The sequence below is a fragment of the Rhyacophila brunnea genome, unplaced genomic scaffold, assembly GCF_057557595.1.
Source record: "Rhyacophila brunnea isolate RB1 unplaced genomic scaffold, BYU_Rbru_1.0 scaffold_13, whole genome shotgun sequence".
Taxonomy (NCBI): domain Eukaryota; kingdom Metazoa; phylum Arthropoda; class Insecta; order Trichoptera; family Rhyacophilidae; genus Rhyacophila; species Rhyacophila brunnea.
In genome coordinates, this window is record NW_028232785.1 from 37,492,404 (window position 1) to 37,504,525 (window position 12,122).

The following is a 12,122-nucleotide window of genomic DNA, read 5'->3' on the forward strand; positions in this document are numbered from 1 at the left end:
AGAACAATAATTATTACAATATTAAGTGACCAATAATATATCAGGAATACTAATTAAAATATTGCCACATACAGGTTTCACGCTTCAGTATTGCAATTAGTTGCAGTACGAATAATGTTCCAGAACCAGTAAGTATTTATTATTAGGATATTTAAGTTGAAAATCAATTTGCAATATTTTTTAAAACACATCGCAATTTATGGTTTTTGAGATTAACAATTTGAGAGAATTTTTTAGAGCACACATCGCATTAATGTGGTTTTTCACCAGTATGAGTCATTATATGACCTTTAAGATGAGACATTCGAGAGAATTGTTTAGAACATACATGACATTGATGTGGTTTTTCACCAGTATGTGTAATTTTATGTTTTTTTAACACACTATTTGAGAAAAAAAAATTGAAACACACATCGCATTGATGTGGTTTTTTACCAGTATGAGTAATTATATGACCTTTAAGATTAGCTATTCGAGAAAATTGTTTGGAACATACATGACATTCATGTGGTTTTTCACCAGTATGTATCATTTTATGTATTTTGAGATCTCTAATTGAGACAAAATTTCTGAAACACACATCGCATTGATATGGTTTTTCACCAGTATGATTCATTATATGACCTTTAAGACGAGAAATTTGAGAGAATTGTTTAGAACATACATGACATTGATGCGGTTTTTCACCAGTATGTTTCATTTTATGTATTTTGAGAGCATCAATGCGCTGGAAATTCTTTAAACAAATATCGCATTCATGTGGTTTCTCCCCGGTATGTTTCATTTTATGTATTTTGAGACTACCAATTTGCTGGAAATTCTTTTGACATACATCGCATTGATGTGGTTTTTCACCAGTATGTGTCAAATTATGTATTTTGAGATAAGTAGTAAAATGGAAATTCTTTAAACAAATATCGCATTTATATGGTTTTTCACCAGTATGTTTCATTTTATGTATTTTGAGAGCATCAATGCGCTGGAAATTCTTTAAACAAAAATCGCATTGATGTGGTTTCTCCCCGGTATGTTTCATTTTATGTATTTTGAGAGTACCAATTTGCTGGAAATTCTTTAAACATACATCGCATTGATGTGGTTTTTCACCAGTGTGCATAATTTTATGTCTTTTCAGTTTACTATTTGCGTTGAACTTTTTAAAACACACATCACATTGATATGGTTTTTCACCGGTGTGTGTCATTATATGTTGTTTAAGATTACCAATTTGCAGAAAAATTTTAAAACACACATCGCACTGATGTGGTTTTTTACCAATATGTGTTTTATATAACTTAGGTTGCTGAGACGTGCATGAAATGTAGTGACTATTTAGATGATTTACAGATTCAAACACTCCATAGCAATTATTGCAAATAAAGTTACGTGGAAAATATGATACTCTTCTCAACACAATTCGAACCACCTTTGGCAAGTATAATTTCGAAACTTCCTGTTTCACGTTTAGTTCATCTATAGTTATCTCTGAATGCTGTATCACATTTTCCATTTTATTGGTTGAATCTGTAATGTTGTCATTGGTCAGGTTATTGTCAAGCGTATCCTTTATAGCTACGTCCAATGGATTATGTGTGAAACGTCGCTGGGAAGAAATCTACAAAAATAATAGGGTTGTATATTTTAATTGAACAATATTACATGACATTACTGATTGGTTAACTCTAGCAAAGCAACACGAATAGTCACGTTGACAAATTTACCTAATCTACCTATAAAATATGTTGTCGATTCACGCAACCTACAATTGCATTTTCTCGAAATATTGCGTTTAGTGATTTAGCTCATTGTAGCTTACCGGATTTGTTAGTATGGAAATATGCTGCATATGGATTGAGACCAATCCTTAAAAGTCCCTTGATTGCATTACTGGACAATATTTTTCAAAATGAGGCTGAAGATTGCGTTATGGAACATCTGATCAATAATATTTTTGAAAATATAATGACAAGCATCCGGACGAAATGTGCCATACCACGACAGCACTCATCGATATCAAATTTTAGGGGATAAGTCAGGCGATATTTCTTGTGGGGTTTTGCGAATTCACTGGCTGATGCCGATAGTTAAGCAATAATTGGCGCATTGAAAGCCAACATTATTCGTGTTATACAACTGGCAGTGCACGAAAAAAGTGTTCTAAATTAGGTGACCAGTATATGCTTCGATGAGAACAGATACGGTGGCAATATGCCCTAAACCATTTAAAAATGTTAATGTCATGCACAAACACATTTCGAATCAAAAAAAAACTATCAAAATTAACTAGTGTTATATTTTTACAATTTATTTATTTAAAGTTCTATCGGGCTAAAAAAACAACCTTTATAAAAAATTGAACGAACCTATTCTAATAACATGTATTACTTCTCCACAGCATATAAATGAAACGAGTTCTCGCACGTATTTTAAAATGACTTCATTAAGAAGTAAGAGCCGTTTCATACGAGACACTAGTATCTGGACACTGGTGTCTCTCTCTGAACAGTCTAAACACTGCATAATTAATAAATTTCAAATTTATTTATTTTACCTATACAGAACACGACAAATTTTAAATTTAAAACGTTCACAATATGACATAAAATAAGTGTTACAAATAAAAATACAGAACAATGTGAGTAATATAATAGGTAATAACATGAGAAATATTATAACAAAAATAAAAGCAGATGGAAGCACACAGAGTGAACTATCGATAGACACTAACTTAAAAATTATAAAAAAACGTCCACCTAAATTCATCCTCACGGAAGTGGAATATATCAATATCCGAAGCGATATCATTTAACATCGTTATTGCCCTCTCAATTTACATTACTAATGGCAGGTTAGTTCTGAACCTTGGGAGAACAAACAACGGATGCCCTTGACTCCGAAGATAATCATCAGAGACACACAAGCCAACACCACCAAGAATGGAGTTTTTATTTACGCTGCGTATAAATCGGAAAAAAACATGTAGCTGAATAAAGATCCCTTCGAAATTTTGACAGTATGAAAGCATTCCTAAGAGAAAGTCAGTGGGATAGAGCCACGGATAATATCCATATAGCCGAAAGTAAAGGAGTCTAAACATTTTCATTCTAGAGCCTCTCCACCATAAGGCCGTACTTAAATTGATGCGGGGCCCAAAAAATAGACCCAGTCTTAAGTCTGCTTCTAACTAAGGAGTTATAGAGAATTTTTAGTACAGTAACATCCGGGAAGTACGAGACAAAGAGGAAAGGAAGACAAAGCACAACTGTTTTAGCGCGTTTTCACAAATGGTATCCATATGACCACTAAACGTAAGTTTATTGTCAAATGTAATGCCAAGATTCCTTACAGATGATATTCCCGAAAAAACTCTGCCATGCATCGAATACTGGAACAACAATATTCCCGAGGCATTAGTAAACCATCTCCAATCTAATATATTATCTATATCAAGTTTAGAGTCGACGACAATCATCTAAGGTGACAACTTTCATGAAGAGTTTCAAGTCATCAGCAAACAACATGAACATAGCATTTTTAATTACCAATGCTATGTCATTTATAAAAAAACCTGAACAGCAATGGCCCCAAGTTTGAGCCCTGAGGCACACCAGAAAATGTTTTAAACGTCTGTGACTGATAGATGGTGTACGATACGTATTGTTGACGATTCCTAAAATAACTCCCGAATAACGCGAGAAATCGTTTAACGGCCTACTCTAAATCCATGCTGCTCATTCATTATAGATGACCAGCGCCATCTAAAGATTAATACTTGAGTCGGCAATGAAATGACTCAATCCTTGGAGAAATTATGCTGTGCATGATCATCCCAAGAACTTTTGCTGGTGCAAAGAGAATGGCTACCGGCCTATAGTTTTCCACTGATGACTCCGTTCCACTCTTATGAATTGGAGTAACCTTCGACATCTTCCATGCTTCCGGAAAGATACCCGTCTCCATTGTCAGGTAAAATATATATGAAAGTGGCCCTTGACAAAGTCAATACAGCCCTTTAAAAAAAATCTTGGGAGATAGGTATGCGATTCCTAAGAGCGGGTATTCTTATCTTTTTTAATAAATCTAAACACGTCACCCTCGCCAATTGGGAAGATGTCAACGGATTGGGCACCGCATGATCGTTTTCTCTACATATATATGAACGCGACATACTTGTTACCTACTCCGTCTAAACGCGACTATTTATGCAGCGTTTCGAGACAATGGTGTCGCGTGTGAAACGGCTCTAAGATTAAAACATGTATTGCTAATTCCAACCTTCGATATGAAACTGCACCGAGGGAAGAAAAATAAAACATTATACAATTGAACGAACCTGATGTATTGGCCTGTATTCTGAATTAGAACAACCCGGTTTAGGATCTTCAACATCACATAATGGGTCTATTACATCTTCAATAATCTCGCGCTTGATGACGGATAGTTTATCATCCGTCTCAGGTTTTATATTAGAGAGGTCCGCTAAAAGATACTGAAAGAAACATTATGGTTAACACAGTAAAACCACTCTCACTTGAATGACTAATTACAGTCAAAATGAATTAGAAGATAACCTGCCCTAACCTAAATCACAAATGTATCGTAGCTGTCAAAATGTATAATCGAGTTATTTTTTTTATCGACGTTTAATATCATTGTATGTCTCTACGGAGTTTATAAAAAAGCAACATCATATAATAATATATTAATGGTTGTTAGTCACAATACAGAGTAATTGTAAAAGAAATCAGTTTCCCAAAACTAACCTCGAAATTGCAACTTGAAACGTCGGCATTCTCCTGCTTTATATGAGTGCGAACTTCCGGGCTGATTGGGAGGCTAGTCTGCGTATCAAATAAAGGCTTGCCTTCTGTATCTGATTGTTCTCCATCACATTCTCGCTTTACATCCATTTTAATGGTAAATATCTTAACAAGAACGTGACAAACAGGATCCATTCATGGTAGGTACGTTAATTTAAGAGAAGTGTTGCCGCAATATGTAATCATTTATTATGTCGAAATGCCGAAATACTGAAAAGTCTATTCCGTGGAAGCAATCAAACAATAAACTGTGTTTTATTGGATTTAAGTTTTGTACGATTCTACTTGAGCAGGTAGTTTTTTTCCAATCGGGTCTTGCCTTTCGATATTTTCAAGCACTAGGTACGCGTATTCACCAATGGCAAATACACACTAACAGCGGATATTGCTACACCCATGACTATTGGGCCTCTCCCGATAGTCTAAATTACGTCTTATTATTAGGTGTAAAAATGTCACCTGACCTTCTAGTCAACAATGGGCGTACGTACGTCAAAATTCTTTGATTAACTGTCAAAATGTTCAACATGTAGGGGAGAGTGGGTCACAGTGAATCACGGGGTACAGTGGATTATTCACTACAACTCAATTTGTATAACGCTTACGCAAACAAACGAACGAGTGGTTGCCGCTCGCCCATACCCCTCTCCATCGCAGTAGTCGGTGACGCGGTATCAAAGCGGGAAGATGTGCTGTCACACTCCGGTCAGTAGGTAAGTAACGAAACTATTTTTTCACGTGGTTTTAAGATTTGTTTCGTCTCTATGTGAATAAGAAATGTAAATGTTTATATTTTGTTTTACGAGTGTTATTTCTTTAATCCGTTGTAAACTATGTTGTTTTGTCTTTGAGTTAAATAGTTTTTTTTTTGTTATATTTTTTTTACCATAACGGCCAATGGGTCACAGTGAATCATTTCGTTTTGGGTCACAGTGGATTGCTGATCCAATGTAACCCATGAAGCTAATCTGTTCTTTTTTCGTAGGTAAAAAAGCCTCGCAATCGAGTAAGGAAAACTACTGTCCGACAAGAAGATCTAGGCAATAACCGGAAGTCGCTAGTGCGTTTAAAAGTGGGAGGAGCTTGTTAGTTCACAGTTTTAACACGTGGACAACTCGTGGCTAACTGGAAGGCGCTTCAATCGGAGTGCGGTTAAAAATGGGAGGAGCTTGTTAGTTCACAGTTTTAACACGTAGTCAAGAAGATCCTCTTGGACAGTAGTATCGGACTTCACACTGAAGAACAGATGAGAAACCAAGCCAAATGTGCCCGGTATTGCCACGGTTGCACTGCACGACATTAAGATGATTTTACCAAAACCTAAGTTTTCTGGCAACACAAAGAGAAAACAATCTATGTATCAAACTATCAATTTGACAAATTTACGTTAATTTCATTTTTGATCGCAAATTAAACCTTAACATTATTTTTTTAAATTATAAAACAGTTTTGAATATGTAATAAAAGACGATGTATCTAAGAGTACAAATAAATGAGTAATAATATGGAAATTGTTGTCTTTTACTGTATTTTTTTTTATAGATCCAGTGTGTCCCAGTCGATTCACTGTCACCCATGTATTGATCCAAAGTGACCCATTCCCGGGTCACAGTGGATCATTCCCATTTTTTTTTTAAAGTGGTTATAACTTGTAAGTTTAGGTAATACTCGCCAATAAAAGCCCTTTTCTTTGAAGATTAGATACTCATATTATGATTTAATTTGAGAGATTAATTATTTGGCCATAAAATTTGGAATTGCAAGACTTGAGAAAAAAAGTGATCCACTGTGACCTACTCTCCCCTTCTTAGCACGTAAGAATTATTGTAGGTATCTATTTATAATAATAGTATGTCAGGGAAGAATGTGATTGTGCCGAATAAAAGAAACGAAAGCCAAAAAAAAATAATATTCGGGAGTACCTATGTATAAAAAAAAGATGGGATCACTGCTCAATACATAAAGAGTAGGTACAATAGAAAAAATATATAGGTACCCAGTAGCGTGAGAACGTGGTATTGAGATCACGAATACCCGCGCAAAAAGTTTAACAAACAAACAAATTCAGATAATTAATAATATTGGTATAAGTAATAAAAAGCGATGTTAGGATATAATTAACATTCGGAACGTAACAATATAAGATTAATTTGTAGAATATTAAACATAATAAGTTTCTTTGTAAAATAACCGTTGAAAATATAAAGCTACGTGATAAACAAAGAAAGACACTTCATTTATTATTTATTTTTGTGAATCCCGGGTCCTACCAAGATCCCGAGCTAGCCACAGGACCCGGGATTTATCTCAATACCGAGGTGTTATTTTTACCTTTATAATAAAATCAATTAAGTATTAACACGTCTTAATTGCCTATCCATTCAGTCAAGGATCAAGTAAGTATAACAAACAAGACATTGTCAAAGAGCCATGTCTATTGACATTGCCTTGTCTCTCCGTGCATGGTGCAAATCATAGACTAATATAGACTAATATACCTTTATAGATCGGCCACTCAGGTATACCAAAGTGGTTCAAAGTGGCCTTAGTGAATGTTAGTGATCATAGCGAATGAAGTGACCATAGCATATTTGAAAGTGACCTACCTCAACAAGTTTGTGTAGCTTAAGTCGTTTTTTTATAATATGTGGTGGTTCAATGGTAAAGAAAAAAAACCCAGAAAATTAATATAATTGTTGTTTTTATTCCAGAAATACAAATGTACAACAAAAAATAATATTACATAGCATGATAAATAAATAATATTACATAGCAATATAATGCGATCAGATTACAGAAAATGAAATAAGAACAAAGAGTTCATAAAAAAAACTATGACAATATAAATTTTATCAAATACAATGAAATTGTGAATTACGTAAGGATTTTACATATTTCAATTACCAAAAAACTAATTATAGTACTCTGATCAAAAGCTTTTAAAAAACATAATTCAATTTGGATTTTAGTCATCAGAATTCCAATTTCAACAGTTGAATAATGATTATAGATACGGATATTAAATTATAAAGCTTGTTGGAAATTAAATAATTAATTTGGTACATAAGTATTATTAATTGCATTTTATCATGAAAAGATTATTATTTATTTAATTTAAAACCCTGATAACCTAAAAAAAACTGATTATTTAAAATGCTCAAGTCAAATTTAATTTTGCATTTATGGGCATAGAAAGATAGCTATATTGTTCATAATCTCAATCTTAATTGAAGTTATAAATTAAATCATCATTTAATTACAAGATTGGTCTGTCAATCACTACATAAATTCGATTTGACGTTAATACGCAATCATTCGAACTGATCAAACATGTAGGTAATTGTTTTAAAACTTACACATTGTTACATTTATTAGAAAATTAAATGTATCGAATTGCTTGAAATTCTTAAAAGAAAACGTAAAACTTGTGTTGTTTTCAATGCCATATTACTTTATGCAAATCCACATATAAATAAAAAAAATTTACAATTATCGGAAGAAATTACGATTTGTTTAACCATCTCAACTGTCAAAGCTCGACTTTTTTACTCGTCCGTTATTCATACAAGAGAAAGTTTGACATATTATTGTAGGTAGAAATGTTTTTTGGGACCGCGAAGTCTCACATTGAAATTAGTGCAGATGTTTTAATACTAATATTGATAACTTACGTCTAAAAATGACACATCCATCAACAGCACATTTTTTGTTTGACATTTTACAGGTATATTAGCTATGAATACTGAACACAAGAGTATATTAGTATAATATTACTGTTTGCTGGACACAAAAGTACATTTGGCCACTATTATGGACACAAGGATTTCTCTTTAACTTTATAAAAATCACGAAATTATAAATATAACAAACAGACAATATAAAATTTGATTTTTAATTTTCTAACGATGTTTGCAGTGCTGCCAGATGAAATGTATATTAGTCTATGAAATGAACCATAGACTAATATACTTAAATGAACTTGCCAGTTTATTATTATTTTTCCAAGCTGGAATTTTATATTAATTATTTAATATTAGATTAACACGAAATAAATAAATAACACCATAATAGATATAAAGATTTAATTTTGAATAATAATCCAATATCCCACAAGCTAGATTGGCATGAAGAAATAAATATAAAATGACACTGCCATCTATCTGTAGTGGTCAACTTAGATTTGCTTTGAACAAGTACTGTTATTTCAGTTTCCACCCCTCTGGTGCAAATCACACCCAATGTCCGTGAGCCTGGCTTAAAATACGGGTGACATTATGTTTGTGTGTATTGCACTGACAGATAATATGTTCTTTTGCCGCGTTTAAGATAAATATTGTATTTAAAAACGTCTGTAAAAGAAAACATTAAAATAGAAAAAATGCAGATGGGCACTTTTGCCATTTGAAAACCGAGATACGCTGATCTCGTTATGATTCGCTCCATTGTTTTATTTTGACAGCAAAACATACTTAAGTATTATTGAAGTGCACCCGTGTGAAGTGTTAATGTATCTATTATTTATATTAGTATCGACCGAAAACACTTTTCAGTCTATGCATTACCCTGAATGTATCCTGGCTGTCACGTTGTTCCTGCCATATTTACACTTAACATGAATGTAAAGCATGAATGTGATGGAGAACACTCCGATATAGAAGACAAGCCTTTGTTTGACATGCTGACTAGCCATCCAAACAACCCGGACCCTCGAACTCATGTAACGCAAAATAATGCGGACGTTTCAAGTTGCAATTTCAAGGTTAGTTTTTGGAAACTAAATTATTTTAAAGAAACATTAGATTGAGAATAAAAATGATTCGTTTAATATTATAAACTGTGGCGTTTTTTACAAACTATGTAGGAACATAAGGTGATATTAAACTTTGTTTCAAAAAATTACATGGTTATACAATTTGACAGCTACACCGTGTTACACCGTGTTAACAAAATGTAATAATGCTTCTTTCAGTGCCTTAATATGGCGGACCTCTCTAATATAATATCTGAGACAGATGATCAACCAGCTTTCGTCAAGCGCGAGATTATTGAAGATATAGCACACCCATTATATGATAATGAATACCCTCAACCGGGTTGTTCGAATTCAGATCACAGGCCAATTGTAAGTAGGTAGTTATAATGTGTGCTGTCTTATATAGAAGGTTGGAATTATAAATGCAACTTTTAAACTCATTTCAGCATTATTAATTCGCTCCAAATTGTTTCATTTGGTGGTTTTAGCTCTCACTGATTTTTTAAAACAATTCATGTGTTGGTTTATAAATCTTTCGTCAAATCATGAGCATTTGTTTATGATGATTTATTATACATCACAATCATTCGAATGTAAAGCAATTATCAATGCGAATATCTAAAATTGCGATCAATTGTATAGTGAATAAAATTAATCGCCCGTGAGTCCTTTTTAGGTAGGTAATACAGGGTAAGCCTATTGTCTATAAAAAAACTACTTGCAGCTGTAAAATACCATCAACAAAAGCAATATCTACGCGAAATTGGGTGAGATTAGACCAATTATTCTATTGTCAAAACTTTATATAACAAATTACTAGTGTAAGCCTCAAATTATACTAAATTATCTACCATGCTGCATGACAACATAAATTTAGGCGTTCCAGCCTAACGGCTTAACAGTTCAAAACTGACGCACTGCGCATGCGTTATAAGTAAACCGGAATAGTTTTAGATTTAACGTTTATTTCTTTGTACCAGCAAACTTCAAACCATTTTCTGACTGTCACAAGTGGTATGAACTGAAACCTCAAACCATTTCTCACGATCTGTCAAAGTAATAACTATCCAGACAGGACCTAACCTAAAAATGATAGTCATTTATTATATTCCGTACCTATGTCATTTTCTCAATATAATATTGCGTTACCCATGGACATTATAATACCTATTTTTAGGATTAAGAAAATTTGAGATTCTTCAGCATTTATTATATCGTGAGATGTTCATATTAATATTTTAGACATTTACACAGTAGATTAATTATAGCGTAGTAACCGATACCTTATGCCAAGTCCACACCAGAAACTTTTGTCGCCAACCTCATAAAATTTAACGACTATGTCTCGGAATAGGGTAATAAAATCGAAGGTGTTGCTACTTTTTGACGTTGCTCATTTGTCCACACAGAGAGGCAACGTCATTTTTTCTTGTAAGCCACGGAACGTTTGCCTGATTATTATTATTTTATCGTATTTGTCGCGAGTCGGGACATGCTATACCTACCTATCAAAAGGCGCTCGATATTTGAGACTGGGACTCATGCACTCTTTAATATAAGTACCTATTATAGTGGAAAATATTATAGGTACTTATTTATATATTAGTAGATATAGGTAAGTCGGTACCTACTTCAATTTGGTCAATATCAAACTTCGAGAAAAAGACACCAAAATTATTATTTTAAAAAGATAAACAATACCAATACGATAATAATCAATATCATTGTCTTCATCTATGGCATATTATTTTAAATCAAACCTCGATGTAGATGTAGGTAGGTGCATGTAAACACTTACATGTAGGTAATCACTCTTACCTATCAGAGAATTATGGTTATATTTTTTTATTGCTCGCGTGTTATAATAATGATGCAATTAGGGATTTCAATACCGGTACATATTTCGAAACCGGTATTCAATTATTTACCGATAACGAAATAACGGTTTCAAAAATCAATCAATGAGTCACCTGTACCTCGACCGCGCACGAAAAGTGACACACGGCGATAACATCGATGTTTCAATTCCATAGAAAAGTCAAAAATTTCAAGTTTTGAGCTATGTTGGCCATTATAGTGGTATATCGCTCCTCTTCTGTTCCACAAAATTACAACTCAAAAAAATTACAAAATGTCATCGAAGGGTCCATGTTTTGTCGCTTTTAGGGGTGGCAAAACTGTGATCAGCCATTACTCAAAACTAGTAGTTCCTAGTTCCAGCCATCGACATGCAAACGACTCAATTCACTTGTACCTGGAATGCGCACGAGTTTTTACGCGCGAGTCAAATCGCGCCATCTGAACAAGCCCAAAGTTACAATAGAAAGAAGTTACAGTTATATACCACAAACTCATCTAGCTATCTAGATAATAACATTATCTAGCTAGGTACCTATTCTAACTCATACGGATTAAAGGCATACTAATAATAATTATCAGTACAATAATTATCACATTATAAAATTTAAAAAATAAATAAAAAGTTCCCACCTACCTACGTAATAGTTGGATATGCACAATTAGGAAAGTGGGTAACTCGGTAGGTACAG

The 12,122-nt window shown here is 33.5% G+C and overlaps 1 protein-coding gene across 1 annotated transcript in view; it reads right to left on the reverse strand.

Annotated features, from left to right (window-relative positions):
- LOC147077448 (uncharacterized) overlaps nucleotides 1-12,122 on the reverse strand; it is a 60,398-nt gene that overhangs the window by 2,309 nt on the left and 45,967 nt on the right. The window contains exon 3 of the mRNA XM_085941093.1: nucleotides 625-1,041. Within this exon, the coding sequence (XP_085797219.1) occupies nucleotides 625-1,041 (417 nt within the window). The remainder of the gene's footprint in view (nucleotides 1-624; nucleotides 1,042-12,122) is intronic.